Below are 17861 nucleotides of genomic sequence, written 5' to 3' on the forward strand. Positions count from 1 at the left end.
AGTTTCTTCCTGCTGCTGCTGCTTCTTGTGCTTCTTACGTGCCATATATATGTATGCATTCATTCTCTGCCCCCCACCTCCTCCTCCCCTCCATTTCTGACAAAGCTGCCACCGTTTGGTAAGGGACTGTAACTTCTCTCCAAAACTGATAGGAAAGTGAAAGGGTTTTTTTTTTAGATTGCCATCACACAACCAATGTCATCACCTTAGCTCAGCTGGGGAGGTAAAGTCGAGTGAAAGGGACAGCTTAATAAATGTGGGGATGTTCCTCCCATCTTACTCCATCCCACTCTAAAAAAGGTCACTTTCTCTTTAAATGCAAATTACCTCTTGAGAGCTCAGCTTCCACCCTTTCCGTTCCCGAGTTGGAGAGTGCTGCGGAGGGCGGAGGGAACCCCCACGGAAGCATCACTCCAGACCCAAACCTCCAGGTCAGTTACCCACTTCGGGAGTGGGTGCAGAGGCTCAATGACGCGGGTCTGATGCTCCATTTCGGATCCTGGCTCCCGAGATGAGCGATCCATTTGGCACACGGCTTTGGAGATTGTGGGAAATAGATCCCAGGTCGCCCCCAGCCATTCCTGGGGAGCCGAGGCTCCCGCTGCAGTTTTTCTATCGAGTCCTTAATTGAACCAAGCTGCTGCTGGGCCAGGCATTTGACGCGCTTCTGTCTCCCCTCCACCACCGCTGTCCCACACCCGTGCCAGCCAGCCTCGTACCATTTAAATGCTTATGCCCCCAGCGCCACCGCCATCCCAGAGTGCGGAGTCGGGCTTGGTGGTGGAAACTGGGAGTAAGCAGCTTGAGGAAACCCCGTAAAGGGCCTTCAGACCTCCATCTGGGGGGGGGGGGGGGGCTCCGCGGACCTGGGGCTGAAGGGGCGGGGCCGGGCGGGAGATCCAGCGGTGCCAGCCTCGGGCGCAGCCTTTGTTGGAAGCCCAGGCTGCCTGCTACGTGCCCGACCACGCGGCCCTCTCTGGCTGCAGCTGAAGCCAAGCGGGGACTTCCTGACTGGGGAGGGTGAAGCGGCTGGAAGTCTGTCCCAGGGAACTTCTGGGAGTCTCCTGGTGTTTGCCATTGGGGGTGGGGTGGAAGAGGAGGGATGCCAGTGCGGGGAAACCACACTGAGCCCTGCCAGCGTGCCACGGCTTCTGCCATTGCTGCCCATCCTCAGGGGGTTACTGCCTGACACCGGGGTGTTCCCAGGTGATCCCATCCACACCTCTGTCACCTTCCATGCTGAGGTTTGTCAGCGTCTGTCCAGGCAGTTGATAAATAGAACGGAGCCGAGTTAAGACACTCCTAATCCTCAGCCGGGCTCCTGCCAGCTCACATCCACCCTGTCTCCCCCTACATTTCCTCTGCCAGCTCCGCCCCCTCAGCTACAGGGACAGGAAACCCCAGGAGCAGCAGCAGCAGGAAAATAGTGTCTGGTCCAGCCCTTTGAGGCAGGGCCTAGGTTTTCAGGCTAAAACTGGAAGGCAAGAAGGACCTGGGGTGGGCCACAGAACTTCCTTCAAATACACATCTGTGACCCCAGCAGTAGGTTCTGGCACCTGGCCTTGCCCGTACTGGGCAGCTGAGGGGAGAGTTAGGAAGGTCTGGGGGCCATCCTTTGCAGCTCTCAGGGATTGCTAGGTGGAGGGATGGCTTTGCCCCTCACTATCTCAGTGGGACTGCCTCCCTCCCAGGGCCTGAGGCCTAGCCAGCGTCCAATGGAGGACAAGAAGAAGAAAAGGAGTCCCAAGCCCTGCCTGACCCAGCCAGCCCAGCCCCCAGGCACACTACGCAGGGTCCCAGTGCCCACCAGCCACAGCGGCTCCTTGGCCCTGGGACTCCCTCATCTGCCATCCCCCAAGCAGCGGGCCAAGTTCAAGAGGTGGGTACAGAAGGGAAGAGGGCAAGGAGGGAGGGACCCTAACTCTGGGCTGAGCCCTGTGGGCAGGAAGGTAAAGGGGGCCTTAGCCTACCGTTACTAAGCAGTAATCCATGCCTTCCCTGGGGCTCCTCCCACCCCCCACCGGCCCCTGAGAACTCAGACCCAGTTCCTACTCTCAGGTGTGTTGGGAAAAGGCCAGGTGGGTCACCGGGATCACACAGTGTGATGCACCTCAGCGCAGGGAATGAGCAAACTTCCAGGAAGTGAGTCAGAGAAGGCTGTTGGGCACACTGGAGAGGGAGAATGTGCTAAGCTGAGGGGCTTGCCTGGCAGAAGTATGGTAGGAAAATATTGCCTGGAAGGTTCCAGGAACCACAGGTGATTTGGTGGTCCTGGATTGTCATGGGGTAGGAAATGGTGAGGGGATACTCGGGTGAACAATTTGAATTCTCCGCTTACTTTTTTTAATGATTGAAAATTTGCCTCCTACCCTATAGTGTCTGTGTTTGTTTCCACTACCCATGCGTTCTTTCTCTGATTACTGTGTTTCCCTGTGCCTTTGGCACCACCTGCCTGAGAGGCATGTTGGGAGATGGCCAAGTCGGGGTAGCTGAAGCTCAGGGCTGGGGCAGGGATAGTAGGAGACGCAACTGGAGGGCAGTGGGGCCAAGCTGGAAAGATCATTCAGTGTTATCCCGAGGGCAATGGAAAATTCAAAGAAAAGGTTTTTACAAACAAGAGGGGCAGAAAGATATTTTTGGAAGAGGTAAGATGGCTTTCATGGTAATAAGGGAGTAACTGTCCCCAAGTTCACTGAGGACCGGTGAGGACAAGTGATTCACCCAGGGTCACAGGAAGAATGAGTGAGGTGCTCAGACTGGAACCCAGGAGCCCCATTCCAGGCATGGTTCTGGATGTATCACTGGCAGAAAAAGACTTCTTTTGACCTCTCACCCTCACCCTTCTTCACCCACTCCCTTCCCTTTACCCATCCCGGTGCCCAGAACAGGGCGAAACATCCATTTACGTTGGTGGGTGGATAGAAGGGTGAATTAGTGTATAGACAGATGGCACAGAAGACCTGGGGTTACCTGGCTGCCACTCACCCTGTGACCATGGCCATGCCCACCCACCCAGGGTCAGCAAGGAGAAATGCCGCCCAGTGCTGGCAGGAGGTGGGGGTGGCTCTGCAGGCACCCCCCTGCAGCACTCGTTCCTGACCGAGGTGACCGACGTCTATGAGATGGAAGGTGGGCTGCTGAACCTGCTCAATGATTTCCACTCAGGCCGGCTGCAGGCCTTCGGTGAGTCCTGGGGGCGGGGCTTAGAGGGCATGTAGGTGGGGCTGGAGGGCTGGGTCTCTGGGGCGTGGCTGGGACTTGCTCCCAGAGCTGACAGGTGTTGTCCAGGGAAGGAATGCTCCTTTGAGCAGTTGGAACACGTGCGGGAGATGCAGGAGAAGCTGGCCCGGCTGCACTTCAGCCTGGACGTGTGTGGAGAGGAGGAGGAGGAGGAGGAGGAGGAGGAGGACGGGGTCACTGAGGGGCTACCTGAGGAGCAGAAGAAGACGATGGCTGACCGCAACCTGGACCAGCTGCTTAGCAATGTGGGTCAGGGCTGGGTGCTTCAGTTCCTGGGGGCACCAGAGGGTGTGTGGAGGGGTACATGCTTCTAAGACCATTCCTGGCCCCTGGGTGAAAAGCTGGGGGTGCATGGAGCCCAAAGCTCTGGGCCTCTCAACCCCCCACCAGAAGATGAACCCCAGAGCATCTGGAGTTTGACCAGGTGCCCCTCCTTACAAAAACTTCCCTTTCTCTCTCTGTTGACAGCTGGAAGATCTTAGTAATTCTATGTATCCTTTCAAGGGGACTTGACAGTGTGTAAGTGTGTGCACGCCTCCCAGAGATAAAATCAGCTTCGGCCTCCCCACCACCCTGCAGGAATCTTTACAGATAACCAACATCCTCACCCCTTTCAGTCCTACAGAATTAGCCACAAATTCCCCCTACCCAGGTAGAGGGTGCAGAAAGAATTCCCCAAATATTAGGAGAAAGAAAGGTGGTTGCAGGGAATATGTTTTACTTGCTTATCAAAATCTTTGCAAGGGGCTTCCCTGGTGGCGCAGTGGTTGAGAGTCCGCCTGCCGATGCAGGGTACACGGGTTCGTGCCCCGGTCCGGGAAGATCCCACATGCCGCGGAGCGGCTGGGCCCGTGAGCCATGGCCGCTGAGCCTGCGCGTCCGGAGCCTGTGCTCCGCCACGGGAGAGGCCACAAAAAAAAAAAAAAAAAAAAAAAAAAATCTTAGCAAGTACTTTAGCCGACACCAATCCATGGCAAAGCTTGTCTGATGTCTTCCTATTCTTTCAGCACTGAACAATTAATTTTACTGACTTAAATTATCTCCGCATCTAGTTCTATCAGAAGTAGTGCGGGTGCACGCTCCTGCATGATCTAAAGCAAAAGCGAAGGGGGTAAGGCACCTAGCAAGAAGGACAGGTGAGGACTGCAGCCCCAGACCACGGAGCACTCCAGAGTCCCTGGCCCCCGCCCCTTTGCGCAGTCGGGGAAACTGAGCCTGTACAGGTTGGGAAAATAGGGCTGCAAGGACCCGGGTCCAGAGCATCACAATCCTTGACCGGCACAGACAGAAGCTGCACCTGGCTGAGAACGCCGAGCCTGAGGAGCCGTCAGCTGTGTAGGTGTCGAACCCAGGCTCAGACCGCCCCTTTTCATTCCCTTCAAACTGTGACTTTTTACGGACTCGATTGGGTGTTCCGCGGCCCCCCCAGGTGCTATGCGGGAGGGGGGCATTGGATGGAATTAAACCATAAAGAAAGAAAGCGGCTCTGTGTCCTCCCTCCCCTCCTCGCGCCTTTACTCGGCAGGGGCGCCCGGGCCCCAGCTCTCGCGGGAACGCCCCTTTGCAACAAACTTCTGGTTTGGGAGGTCCCGGTCGCGGTGCTGGACTCCCCTGTGCTGCTCTGGGAGTGGGAGTTGGGGACAGGTGCCAGTTGGCGCCCAGCCCCGGGCAGGAGCCGAAAGGTTGCCATGGAGACGGCGGGGCGGGGCCTGAGCAGGCCAGCGCGGCGCAGACTGGTGACGCACTGCGCAGGCGCCGGGCGGGTCAGTTAGCGCCCGGATGGAGCGGGAACGGTTGGATCAGAAAGTGACAGCGCTGCAGGTGCGGGGCGGGCTGGGGTGTGCATGATTCCTCCCCACCACGGGATCTCGGACTGGGACCTTTGGACAAGATGAGGCTGTCACGTCTAGTAACCTGCCCGCGTGCCCACCTCTGAACCTACCGACCCAGCCCCACCGGCCTGAAGAATGCGGGGACCCCACGGACCCTCACGCGCCCCCCACTCCCACTACACACTCCTACGGGATCAGGGAAATTAAGGGAAGGGCCTTTAATCGACGAGGTGGATCCAGCCCAGTACGTTCCCTCGAACCCCCAGAGCGCCAACACACAGCGTCACCTGTCCTCTCCCGGGGGCCGGGTCCTCTCTTGCAGACCTCTCCAGGAGATCCCCCAAGATGCCCCCATGTTGCAGTGGTAAGGGTTTTCTTTCCCTTCGTTCTCCACACCAGGCCTGCGTCCGGGGCTTCTTGGTCCGACGCCAGTTCCAGAGTCTTCGAGCTGAATATGAGGCTATTGTACGAGAGATCGAGGGTGATCTGGGCACGCTTCAGTGGACTGAGGGCTGGATTCCCAGGCCCCGATTTCTCCCAAAGGTACTACACACCCTAGAGGTAGAAGAGAGGGGGAAGAGGGACCTGGGCAGGGGATTCCACCCTTCATGCTGACAAGCTATTCTCATTGGAAAAGGCAGCAGACTGAACCTCCTCACACCCCAGTCCTTAATCCTCATTAACTTGTATGCTATATCATGGCACCCAGACACTTGGAGGGTTTAGCCTTGGGGCTCTCATACCTTTCTGATTTCTCAGAAGGCAAAATCCCATCAGACCTGGAAAGCTGGAGAGAGGGTACCAAATCCAGAGCAGGAACTATGGAGCTGCTTCCCATGTAAAGAGCCTGAGAAAGAGGCCATCTGGGAGGAGATGATACTGAAGAAGTCAGGAGAGAGCTCAGCAAACTCAGGCAGTCTTCCCTGCAGAGATGATAGCCCATGGCTTCAGGATGAGCAGAGCAGGAGGACCAGGAAACCGAGCCAAGAGGAGACCAGAGACATGTCAAAGATGGAGAACCCAGGTACCTCTCTGCCTAGATCAGGGCAAGCCTCTGACCCTCTCTGGGCGTCAGCTTTCCCATCTGAAAAGTGAAAGGCTTGGGCTAGATAAGCTACATCCCTTTCCTTCTTCCCTCTGCTTGGTTGGGGGCAACTCATGGGTGGGCAGGGGGAGGGTGCCAGGGTCTAGTGCTAGGCCAGTGCCCACTGTCTGCCCCCTCAAGGCTTTCTCCCTTCATTCTTCTCTCCTTCACAGAAGCTGCAGGTCCAGGACTGCCCCACAGCCAGACTGAGCTCCAGGAGCTCCAGTACCACCGCAGCCACTTGGCTATGGAGCTGCTGTGGCTGCAACAGGCCATCAATAGCCGTAAGGAGGTAGGCACTAATTTGGAGCCCTCTCTGCACATTTAGGGCCAAGGGTGGGGCTTAGGGAAAAGCCTCCTGCCATGCCCAAGCAGGCCTGCCTGGTACAGTGTTCTCTTCTCCAACAGTACCTAATTCTTAAACAAACACTGAGATCCCCAGAGGCGAACCAGGCCAGAGATGAGCCCAGCTTGTGCGCAGACCATGGGGGACAGAGCTGTGAGAAAGCTGGGTCACGACCAGGCCCACCACTGGAAGACCAGTCCTACAGAACTACTAGAGAGCCAGACCACATGGATGACTCCTGCTGGAGACTCAAATCACAACCCCATAAAACCCCAGAAATACTGGCCACTACAGACAAAACCACTGCTGGGGCTAAGTACAGGGACCTATGCTACAGACAGACAGGACCACAGCTGCCCACACCATGGGATAATCAGGCCATAGGGAAAAGGCTCACCAAAGAGCCAGAGTGTGGAGAACAGACCTTTGGAGGGACCTGCCTGCAGCTGACAAAACTTCTAGAGGACGAGACCCACAAAGGCCTCAAATCTAGGGGCTACTGTTCTGGAAAGGCCAGGACACAGCTGCCCGCACTCTGTGAGGACCCAGACATTGAAGACAACTCTCCCAGAGGGCCAGGCCAAAAAGAGCATGATTGCCAAAGAGCTGGGCCACGAGAGTTGGGCCTCTCAGAGGACCATGTCATCTGTGATGGGGGGACTTTGGCAGAGCATGGTGGCCTGGATCTCTGGAAGGCTAAACCACCTCAAGGGCCAGACTCCCAGTGATAAAAGCTCCACAGATAGAACCTCCAATGAATCTAGCCATGAAGGATGGAAAAACCAGAGGACTGTACCATGGAGATCAAGGCCACCTGAGAAACTGTCTTCCACAGGGTCAGACCACACAGGAGAGGATCACTGGAGGGGACGACTGTGGAAAACAGGACCACCAGGCTAGACCCTGGGGAACCAGGGAAGACCAGGTTCCAGAGGGGGATTCTATGAAAGGGCAATGAGGGAGACAAGACCTCATTGTAGCTCCCTGGTACCAGCTCTACCTCCTGCCCCTGCCCGTAGGTACTGGTGGCTAATGAGGCCAAGAGAAGTTGGAGCACAGAGCTGGCATCAGTAGAGGTAGGAGGATACTTCCATCCTCTGCCTGTGGCTCAACCCGAATTTTGGGATAGGGAGCCACCTGGGGTGAGTAAAGTTGGGGGGCTGATGGAGAATAAAGGTGTTCCTTAGATTCTGAGCCTGGTTGTATTTATCTTCTGCCTCTGGTCAGGACAGACTCTGGGCCCTCCTGTTCACTTCCTGCTGACATGGGGCATCTTCCCCAGAGCTGGCTGGGAGCCACAGCCCAGGAGCAGACTAGCCGTCCTTGGGGAACAGCCCCCAAAGCTGATCTTCCTTTAAGCTCAGCCCTTGGGCTGCAGAGTGGCAGGGAGGCTGAGAATCCCTCGCTCCACCCAGTACTGGAACATCTGTGTTTCAGTGTGATCTCTGCCACTGCCTCTCTCACTGAGCCCCAGGCTCTTTCTTCATATATAGCGATCAGACCCGCCGTACTCTTGCGAGGCCCCACCAAGAGCAGATTGGATGAGACCTTGAATGCAGACAGATGCTCCTATGGAGGCCCTCCCTGCCTTTCTGGGTGAGAGGGCAGGACTCCACCTCTGATTGGCACTGCTCCCAGCCCTGCCTTAGTTGCCTGGCAACAGCTCTGCGTCTCTAGCTGGGGACACGCTATGGCAGGTGGCAGTCCAGCAGCCAAGAGGGTAGTGGTGTACCGGAATGGGGACCCCTTCTCCCCAGGCCACCAGCTGGTGGTGACTCAACACTGCTTCCCCACCCTGGAGACCTTCCTCTGTGATGTGACATCGGCTGTGCAGGCCCCACTGGCCGTGCATGCTCTCTACACGCCTTGTCATGGCCACTCTGTCACCGACCTGGCAGACCTGCAGAACGAAGGACAGTATGTGGCTGCTGGCTTTGAACGATTCCGCAAGCTCCCGTGAGTGGGCTGGAGCTGGTCAAAGAGCCTGGGGAGAGGTAATAGCGATAGCAACATCATGTGTTCAGTACTTCCTGTGTATCTCACGGAATACAGCAATCCTCTGAAGGGGGTGGTCTTATCCCCATTCTTTGGAAGGGGAAATCAAGATAGTGAAATAACCTACCTAAGAGTACATAAATAACACGTGGAGCCACAGTTCAAGTCAAAGTCTTACACTGATGTTCATGCCCATCCAGCCAGGACCAACCAGTGGGAAGAACATTCTGCTGGTTGAGCCCCTTTTTCCAAAGGCTGTTCCTGATTGGGTCCTTACCACCACCATGACCATCACCACCACCACTAAGTACTCTAAATCCATCCATCACTTCCTCCCTGCTGTGTTTAGGCATCCCGTGCTCTCCATTAGGCTGGGATTATCCTTTACAGGGTGGGGCTATGCTTTTCAAGATGGGAGAATAAATAATTTGAGTGTCTGAGCTTCCAGCTCAGATCTGGCTTCCAGGTCCTCCTCTGCTCTCAGCTGAGGTTGCTGAGAGTTAAGGAGCCAGGAGTTGGGAGCCAGACAGGGCTCTGTCACTTCCATGTTGCTTAGGTGAGTCACTTAACTTGCCCTCGGTCTCATACAAAATGAGATGAAACCGCACACCTCACGAATGAGAAAATTTCTGAGATACAGGAGGATCTCGACCTTTCATCTTGTGGTTTGGGTCTGAGACCCCAGACTGGATGTCCAGCCTGAGGCATAACCTAAGGCAGGTTCAGGTGTCAGCATCTGTTTCCAGACCGAGATGACTGAGACGACTCCAGTGGGAAGGAAGACTTGGTGAACTGGGCCCCAGCCCCCGACTCTGGCAGCTGCCGGGCTGTTGAGGACCCAGGCTCCCCAAGGTGACCAGTGACCTATCTGTCCTTTCAGCTCCTTACACCCTAGAGGGGAGGATCCAGGTGGGAAGAGCAGCAGACTACCAGTAAGTCCTGGGGCCGACCAGCCCCCAGCCCTCTGTTCTCCCATCCCCCTGGGGGCTGCCCCCACTTTGGTCTGGGAAGTCAGGAGCCCTGGAGCTCTGGAGCCTTCTCGGGTGCAGGATTTCAAGACACTGTTCCTTGTGCTGTTCCCAAACTTTTACTTTACTTTAGCTCCAGGCTATGGTCCTCAGAGGAAAGAGGAAGCCATAAAACAGATGGATGGGAGGGGGTTAAGAATGTGACCTAGGGGAGGTAGAAGTACCCTTCGGTGAAAGGCGTGACCAGTCCCATCCCTCCTTGCCCCCTCTTCTGCCCCAGTCTGGTTTCTTTCCCTCACCCTACCCACCTTGGACTGACCTATCCCTGACAAAAGGCCTCAACTCGCTCCTGATCTGGGGGCCTGACGGGTTTCAGGGCCCTCCTGTGATTCAGCAGCCATGTGATGGGGCCCTTGGACAGCGGCTACCTGCAGGTTCCCCCTGCTGTATCCAGTGAGTGCTCGTGTTGGGGAACAGGGGCAGAGGTTTTTGCTTCAGGGAGACCAAGGGAAAGTGGGTGGATTTGTTCCAGGAGCCCCTGGCGACTGGGATATAAAAAGTCCAACATGCTTAATGGGTGAAAAACAATGCACTGGTTCTTGGACCATCTTCTGGCCGCTGTGCCATCCTTCTTCCTCTCACACGTAGGTAGTTCTGGGGACCCTTCCCCTTACCAGGCTGCTCTTTGTCCCAGTGTGTTCAGGAATGGGGACCTGTTAAGCCCCCCATTTAGCCTGAAGCTGTCCCAGGCTGCCAGCACGGACTGGGAAGCAGTGTTGAAACTCCTGCCTGAGAAGGTGAAATTACAGAACGGGGCTGTGCGCAAGTGAGTTTGGGGACTGTGGAGACCTGACTGTCCCCAAAGGGAGGCTCCCTACTGCTTTTCGCTGCCCTTGAGGATGAAAAGGCAAAAGGAAAGCATGTTTCCCCAAATGGGACTTCTTTCTGTGCCTCAGGGAGAGGCCCCTCCAGCCCAGCCCTCGGAGCCAGGGCAGAGCCTGGGTGACTGGCCCTGGTGCCCAGAGGGCCAGCAGCCAAAGGGCACCTTGAAATAGCTGTACCCTCCCCCTTGTAGTCTGCTGCATATGAAGACACATCTTGTTCACCGGCCCTTGTGTACTCACCTCTCTCTCCCAGACTCTGCACCCTGGATGGGCTCCCACTGTCAGCAAGGGAGGCTCTGGTGAGTGGCCATTACTAGGTGGCTGTCGGAGAGGATGGTTCAAGGCCCTCCCCTATCTGGTGCCTCGTCCCTCACTGCCCAGGGGCTGCTGGTATGTATGTGTGAGGTGGAAGGGTAGCAGGTTAGAGCAGAGGAAGCCACCCTGACTCCATGTCCTGCTCTGCCTCCTACAAGCCTTCTCTTTTTTCACTGCAGGCAACCCCCAGACCCAAAGTCCAGGCTCCACAGCAGGGGGTAGGTGAGGCAGGGGCTCATGGGGGGTGGGAAGGAAAAGGAGTGACTAGCCGAGTCCTCTTCCAGCTCAGCCTCTGACCTTATCTCACTGCATCCTCTCAATAATCTTGTGAAACAGAGATTATTATTCCCATTTTCCAGAGGAGAAGCTGAAGGTCAGAGGAGTGAAGTGATTCGTTCAGGTTAACACAGTTATTGCCAGGGGCCAGACCAGAAACTGGTCCGAAGCCAGCTTATCTGGGCTCTGTGAAGACCTTCAGGACTCTGAGTCGCTGGACCTAATGCCAGGTTGGATGCTTGGAGACGGAATCAGCATATCTGGCACAACAGGGTCCAAAGATGATTATCAACTCCCCATCTTATCCCAAGCCTGAGCCCTCCCAAGAGATGAGCCAGTGAGCATCGGGTGGGGGGTAGGGGGATGCGGCCTGGTTTCACTGGGCATCTAGAATACCAGGCACCATCTGCCGTGTCCCTGGATAAGGCAGCCTGATGGAAGAGGGAGCAGGGAGGGAGGATGCAGGCTGTGAAGATGGATGGCATCTCCTCTTCCAAGCTCCCACCAGGAGCATTCAAACCTGGACTGAGAGTGGAGAAGGTAAGGCCAGCCTGCACCCACGGCTCAAGCCCAGTGTTCCCTCCGCAGGCCGATGGCCACAAGGCACAGGCTACCCAGTCCTCTCCAAAGGAAGCCAGGCAAATTGAGCCATCTGCTTTTTATGCCAGCCCCCAGCAAGCTTTTCAGCATGCTCTCTACTCTCTTGAGGGGACCCAAGAATCCAAGGCCTTCTCTGCCAGCCTCTAACAGTGACATAGGATTGTCCCTGCTATGCTGAGGGAGTTCCATGGGGGCAGAATGCCCAGGTTCAGAGCTGGTCCGGACTTCAGGACGACTGTCTCCTACTCCCCCGTGTGCACAGCCAGTCCCTTGCCTCTTCACAGGGACCTGGTTTATGAAAAGAAGCACATGGAAACTCAAAGCCATGACATTTCAGGGGTGGGATTTGGAAGGGGTGGGGGTGCGGCCAAAGGCCTGCCTCTGAGCTAACCTGCCATCCTCTGAGGTCCTGGGTGAGGGGGAGGGGAGGGGAGGGGAGGGGGCTGGTAGAGAGGGTCAAGGGAAAGAATGTGAGGGCTCCTCAGCCTAGGCATCGGCCTGTAACTTCCCACATCAGGAGTCAAGGGAGTGTATGGGGCTCCCCATGCAAGGACGGAGACAGCAGGGGCCCAGGGAGTAGCACATGATGAAGCCACCTGGACAGAGGCACCCCTGGATCAGGTGGGCTGGGGCCGGGGCCGGAAGCCGTATGTTGGGACAGGAGTTCTGAGCTGGAAACAGGCAGCTCTAGGTCCTGGAAACGATTCTTCTCCCTTGTGATTGTGAGCAAATCTCCTAACCTCTCAGAGCCCGACTTCCTACCTTGTTGAATGAGAGGGCAGATGCTAATTTCTGGTCTCTTCCTTTCTTGGGGTGGGCAAACCCCAGGCTGAGGACTGGAGGCTGGATGTGGGGTGCTAATGGCTCCGTTCTGTGTGGCCTTCTGCCTCCTCCAGAGGGCAGCACAGGTAGTGGAAGAGGCCCTGCTCCTGGAAAGCTGGCCAGAGCTGGGGCAGCTCTCTCGGCCTTGGCCCCTGCTCTGCCATCTTGAGAGCCAGCAGCTGCAGCCAGGAACTGGGGACCGCCACTCTGCGGCCACCATTTATCCTCAGCCTCCAGCGGCCGGTTCTCGAGGAGCCAGGGCCTCCCCTGGGCTCACAGGGTGCGCTGCAGCCCCTCAGTCCCTCTTCTGCCCCTAAACCCACAGCCCAGCCTCCTTTCCGCTCCGAGCAGAGCAGCCCAGCCACAGAGGCCATTTCCTTATGAGGTTCTCTGGCCAGAGAGATGAGTAGCCAACGGAGCTTCAGGGAAAGAACACAAACTGGGGAGCGGGTCGTCCCAATAAAAGAATACTTACCAACCTCCATCTGTCTACTACACATTTATTACAGACTTCCGCTCACCTGGCATTGCTCCATACGTTGGGGTCTGGCAGTACGGGGGCCCATAGATGTCGATCTGTTTGAGAGGGGCCGGCACCCACCTCACAGGAGGGACAGGCAAGGCTAACAGCGAACTCCTCTCCCCAACGTCTGCTGTTCTTATGCACCTTCCCCTCAGTTCCCTCCTCAGCCAGCCAAGGCTGAGCCCTGGAGCCCTCCTGTTTGCATTTCTGGCTCAAAGACTGTAGCTGGCTCTCTTCTTGCGGCTGGAGTTCTGCGGTCCACCAACCAGCTGCTGGGATAGTCTGGGTCAGGCACGGGAACAGTGGCAGGCCTGGGGCCTGGGGCCTGACATGACAGCAGGAAGTGTGCTGCTGGGACAGAAAGGTCGCTGAGGGTGAGGGTGCGTGTGAAGTCTCTTGTGCTAAATCCGAGCAGCAGGTGAACAGCACGTGGAAGTTACAAAACCCTTTCACTTTTGTTCTCTTGTTATGATCCATGAGGTAGCTATTATCCCAAGAGATGAGGAAGCTGAGGCTGGGGAGTGGAGGGGGGTGGGAGGGCTAAGTCCACATGCTCACTGCCTCTACCTCGTGGCCCAGGGGCGTCCTGGAGACAGCAGAGCCGGAGGGTGGCCTTGGTCCACTCAAGGCGTAGATGGTTGCCCCTGGGTCTTGGTCACTGAGCTTGTGATGCAGAGTGTAATTCCTGCCACGGTGAGCACCATGCCTGCGAATGCTCCTGGGATGATGGGCAGAAATTGAGAGGCTCTGAGACCAGCCATGTCAGTAGGAGCTGGTGCCGGGCTGAGGGAAGGGCTCAGACAGGGTCTGTCCCCAGACTACCCAGGGGAAGGAAACTCTGATGGCCACAAGGAAGCAGTGGAGCTGCAGAAGAAAGGGGCAGGATCGGGGAAGCTCCTCTCCTCACCGAGCCAAGGGAGATGGCTCTGGAAAAAACTAACCCAGGGGTGTCAAAGCCCAAGTAGTGGCTCCCCAAACTTGCAGTGACCAGACTTACGTTTTCCACCAATATCTTCTCCAAGGACCTTCCCAACAATCAGTGTAAAGATGATGGCCAGAGAGTTACTGATGGGCACAGCTAGGGTCAGATCTGAGTGATCAGAAGGAAAAGAATCTCTGAGATGCAAAAAAAAAAAAAAGTCTTTCTAGGCACAAAACACTTTCACTGCATCATCAAGACAGTCTTTTAAAAAGGGTATCTCATGACCCCATTTTCCAGATGAAGTCACAGCAAAGCTCAGGATTCCAACTCAGGTCTCCTGACTCTAAATTCAGTGCTCCCTCAGGATTCCAGCATGAAGACCTGAACTATAAGGTCTGGGACCACCTTGGTTTGCTGGTAAGGATGAGATCTTTGCACTCAAAGAGAACTTCTGAGATCTCAAGGACATCTGGACAGACAAGTACCCAAAACCCATAGGATGCAGTAGCTATTAACACCAAACACATTTATCAAGTATACATTATGTGCCGGGTGCTTTGTGCACACATCTCACTAATCTTCACAAAAACACTGCAGGAAGAGCATTAGCATCATTCCGCATAGATAAAAGAATCAGAGGCTCAAAGACATCACATAAATTGAGGCAAATTGAGGATTTAAACCAAGGTCTGCCTGACTCCAAAGCCTGTGCCCTTATTGAATCTATTTAGATGGATAAGGACAAACCAAAACTGCAGGTGAAGCACATTTTGTTTCTGTTTCAGCTCAGACTTGGGCCTTAGGGAATTACAGAAGAGAAAAAATGTCAGCGGTAGGAAGCCAGGTACAGGACAGGCCCCACAAGGCTGGGCCTTAAGTAGAGGTCACCACAGTCCAGGGTCTGTTCCTTAGTTTTGAAGCCCCGAGGGACTGACTTGCAAGAAACAAACTTCAAGAAGACTAATGGAGTTAAGAACACTGTTAACTTAAAATTTATGACACTTAAATTTTGTACACCTATAGCTTTTTTTTTTTTTTTTTTTTACACCTATAGCTTTTTAAGAAGATAGATTTTACGTTAAGAGTTCTTACATACAAAAAAACAAAACAAAAAACGAAATCAGAAGCTGAGTTACTAGTTTACAAGACTCATAACTGCCAGGCAGACTGTGCATGTTGGCTTCTCAGCACACTCTTTCCCAGCCCTCCCGGGCCTCACCGGCTTCAGGTAGCGGAGGAGAGAACCGTGCAGCTCCTCAGCCCCTGCGAGGCCCCACCGAGGCTGGCATTAGCCATCCAAGAAACTGACACAACAGCTACCTACTCAGAGCTCCTTCCTTAAGCTTTCACACTTTACATCGAGTGCAGTGGCTGCTAAAGTCTGGTTTGCAACAGTAGATTGGGGAGGGAAGCAGCATGGTACAAGGGAAGAGCAAGGGCACTGGAGTGAGGCTGACCCAGGTTTCCCTATGTCACCTTGGTTAGGTCATTCAAACACTCTGAGCCTGTGCCCTACATGAACAACAGTGATAGCAGGATAACAACGTCACCTTACAACAGGGTTGTGAGATGAAATATGATAACGTGTGTATATCCTTGGCTGAATGTATCCTTAATAAACAGAGACCACTGTTCTGATTATTAGAATGGGTGGGCATTAAAGGATACAGAGTAGGTGGTGAGATAATAGGATCCTAAAATTCCAATTTGCTCAAAACTTGGTAAATGGCTAACTGCAGTCAGCTGACCAGAGGGCTCAGCATTCTGGGCAGCAGGGAGTGCCAGAGGCTTTCAAACTTTCCTTTAAATGAAGTCTTATGAGAAGCCCAAAATATAAGACAGATGAAAGCGGAGTGACTCTAGTTGAAGCTGATGTGGCAGGTCTGGAGGTCGGCCTATCCGCTCACCCTCCTATGGCCTCTGAGGGGTTTCCCAGGGCTACCTGGGACCCAAACTTCTGTCAAGTCTCTGGGGGGCCTAGGTGAGACTCCAGGAGAGGCGAAATTCTCATAGCAAAGTTCAAGAGCATAAACTTTAGTAATATGTGGCTTCAAGTCCTTCTGCACGGACATGCAGTGGGACTTAAGGAGAGATGCAGTAAGTTGCCCAAAGTTCTGTAACTTCATCTCCTAGGTGGAGACAATCATGCCTACTTCATAGGGTTGAGATGAGAATTTTTTTAAATGTGAAAACTAGAACAGTATCTGACGCAGTAGAGGGCAGTCAACAACAGTGGGGGAAAGGCAATTTATGTTTATTGAGCTCCTCCTGGTACAGTGCGCACCAGGAACTCTGCCAAACGCTTTTCATACACTGAATTTAATGCTCTCAGTGTTACGAAGCCAGTTGTAAAAAATCAAGGTTCAAATAAGGGACTTGCTCAAGGTTAGGCAGGTAGCAAGCAGTGGAAGCAAGAGTGTCAAAGCCAGCTCTTGGCACAGCAAAATGAACCTTCTTTCTTCCTCTGCCACTGCATGAGACTGCCAGGCTTCAAACCAACTCTCGTGCCTGGCAGCATACTCATAACCAGCCCACTGTGCCCTACTGCCCAGAGAAGAGGGTGCAACTCGGAAACCAGGGACAGGGGGCTCTCCCTCACTCATGGCAACAAGGTGTTTTAGACACCCTCCCCACAGTGACTCTCCGGGTGGCCTCCACCACTAAGCATAGTAGTTCTAACCCAGAGACCTACCTGTTTTTGCCAAGGTGAGGTAGTAGAGAAGGGAGCCACACTGGTTGAGGGAAAAGGGCAGCAGGTACTGGAAACAGAGGAAAACTGCAGTCAGTGTGATTGCTTAACTGAGCAGTGCTGCCTTCTCTGAGCTTTGAGATATGCCTTTCCTCGGAGGGAGGGGTAGCTATAAGGGCCTAGGGCCTAAGCCCTCTGAAAAGAACCCTTCCAGGGCAGAGGGAACGTCACTGAGTGAATTCCATGCCTTTGCCCTGAATGCCCTCCCCCTCAGCCCTGCTGGTTCCTATCCTCCCCATTCTGCAAGTCCCTGAATGCCAGTGTTACTCTCTCCAAGAAGCCCTCCCCTGGTCCCCTAGCTCCAGCCTCCCTCCTGTGAACTCACGCAGCACTTATCTGTACCTCTCTCAAAGCCCTTAGCCCTAAGAGACGGTTGTGTCTATGTCTTGTCTTTCCCACTAGCCTAGACTGGCAGCGTTGGGCTCAGAGGTAGTTCTCCATATCCTGCCTCCCCAGGGCCAATTTGAGCCCTAAGCCCTCCCTCCGGAAAGGTCTGCTGGAGGGATCACCATAATAAAATATTAATAATAGCAGCTCAAAACATCATAGATTTGGGCCCTAATTATGTACTAGGCCCAATGCTAAGTGCTTTATGTGCCTCACCTCACTTAATACTCACAACTGCCCCATGAGATGGTTACATTATTCCCTCATCTTACAGATGAGGAAACTGAGGCTCAAGGCAGACAAGGAATTCATCCAAGAGCTTCTAGCGAGTAAGTGGTGGAATGCAGATTCTGACCCTGACCTGTTTGACTCCAGAGACCAAATTCTTAGCGGCTACGCCCGAGAAAAGGGTCATTCACCGACGCACCTCAGTATTCAAGAAGAGGGTCTTCGTCTCCTGCAGCAACTGCCGGGCCCAGGTCCGCTCATGAACCTGCTGCAGGTGCGAGGAGGCCCGCTTCAGCAGCGGCTGTGTGCCACCCCACAGAGCGGCCACCAGCACCAGAGCCAGCACCTGCCCTGGATGGAGATGCGAGTGACACTCCCTCCCCCGCCGCGCCGCCCCACGGCACGGCCCCAGCCCTCCTCCGGCCTCCCATCCCCAGCCCGCCGCCCCTACAGCCCTTCTTTGCTCTCCAACGCCCCGGGTGTGATTGGCGGGTAGGACAGACCCCGGGAGGCCGGGGAGGTGGATCCAGGAGCCCAGGTTCGGGGTTGCAGCAGTGGTCGGGGTTAGGTGATGGAGGTGGAGTAGGAATGAATTCCGGGTGGGAGTCTGGAAGCCTGGGGAGGGGCGGGGCCCGCCTACCCAGGGTCGCCGCCATGGCAACGCCGCTCCTCTCCACTTCCGGGAACGAA

General features: G+C 54.9%; 4 protein-coding genes across 6 annotated transcripts; 3 read left to right on the forward strand and 1 right to left on the reverse strand.

The window, feature by feature from the left end:
• The first annotated feature begins 236 nt into the window (after nucleotides 1-236).
• On the forward strand, nucleotides 237-4715 carry CCDC28B (coiled-coil domain containing 28B). Of its 3 annotated transcripts, none has more exons than XM_032643298.1 (6): nucleotides 237-431; nucleotides 1692-1879; nucleotides 3017-3183; nucleotides 3289-3485; nucleotides 3709-3731; nucleotides 4525-4715. In XM_032643298.1, the coding sequence occupies exons 1-6, from the start codon at nucleotides 255-257 to the stop codon at nucleotides 4577-4579; spliced, it is 807 nt and encodes a 268-aa protein (XP_032499189.1). In that variant the 5' UTR covers nucleotides 237-254; the 3' UTR covers nucleotides 4580-4715. The 3 variants fall into 3 exon arrangements, with proteins under 3 accessions (XP_032499189.1, XP_032499196.1, XP_032499202.1); XM_032643305.1 differs by having other exon boundaries at nucleotides 3709-3759; nucleotides 4293-4704; XM_032643311.1 differs by lacking the exon at nucleotides 237-431 and adding an exon at nucleotides 924-1542 and having other exon boundaries at nucleotides 4525-4664.
• A 288-nt stretch (nucleotides 4716-5003) lies between these two features.
• IQCC (IQ motif containing C) lies at nucleotides 5004-7696 on the forward strand. The gene is given in 6 exon segments (XM_032643251.1): nucleotides 5004-5061; nucleotides 5472-5615; nucleotides 5832-6096; nucleotides 6330-6448; nucleotides 6565-7209; nucleotides 7211-7696. Coding segments are annotated over 6 exon segments (1407 nt in total). The 5' UTR covers nucleotides 5004-5019; the 3' UTR covers nucleotides 7403-7696.
• Nucleotides 7697-8192: 496 nt separating this feature from the next.
• Nucleotides 8193-12663, forward strand: DCDC2B (doublecortin domain containing 2B). The gene is given in 11 exon segments (XM_032643284.1): nucleotides 8193-8458; nucleotides 9378-9429; nucleotides 9842-9918; nucleotides 10160-10291; nucleotides 10603-10682; nucleotides 10685-10739; nucleotides 10844-10886; nucleotides 11529-11628; nucleotides 12046-12161; nucleotides 12437-12482; nucleotides 12485-12663. Coding segments are annotated over 11 exon segments (1014 nt in total). The 3' UTR covers nucleotides 12532-12663.
• On the reverse strand, nucleotides 11623-17861 carry TMEM234 (transmembrane protein 234). Its single transcript, XM_032643346.1, has 7 exons — nucleotides 17812-17861; nucleotides 17371-17522; nucleotides 16500-16566; nucleotides 13883-13975; nucleotides 13545-13603; nucleotides 12884-13167; nucleotides 11623-11828 (listed from the first exon to the last, which is right to left on the reverse strand). The coding sequence occupies exons 1-7, from the start codon at nucleotides 17825-17827 to the stop codon at nucleotides 11819-11821; spliced, it is 681 nt and encodes a 226-aa protein (XP_032499237.1). The 5' UTR covers nucleotides 17828-17861; the 3' UTR covers nucleotides 11623-11818.

The sequence above is a fragment of the Phocoena sinus genome, chromosome 1 (genome assembly GCF_008692025.1).
Source record: "Phocoena sinus isolate mPhoSin1 chromosome 1, mPhoSin1.pri, whole genome shotgun sequence".
In the NCBI taxonomy this organism is placed as follows: domain Eukaryota; kingdom Metazoa; phylum Chordata; class Mammalia; order Artiodactyla; family Phocoenidae; genus Phocoena; species Phocoena sinus.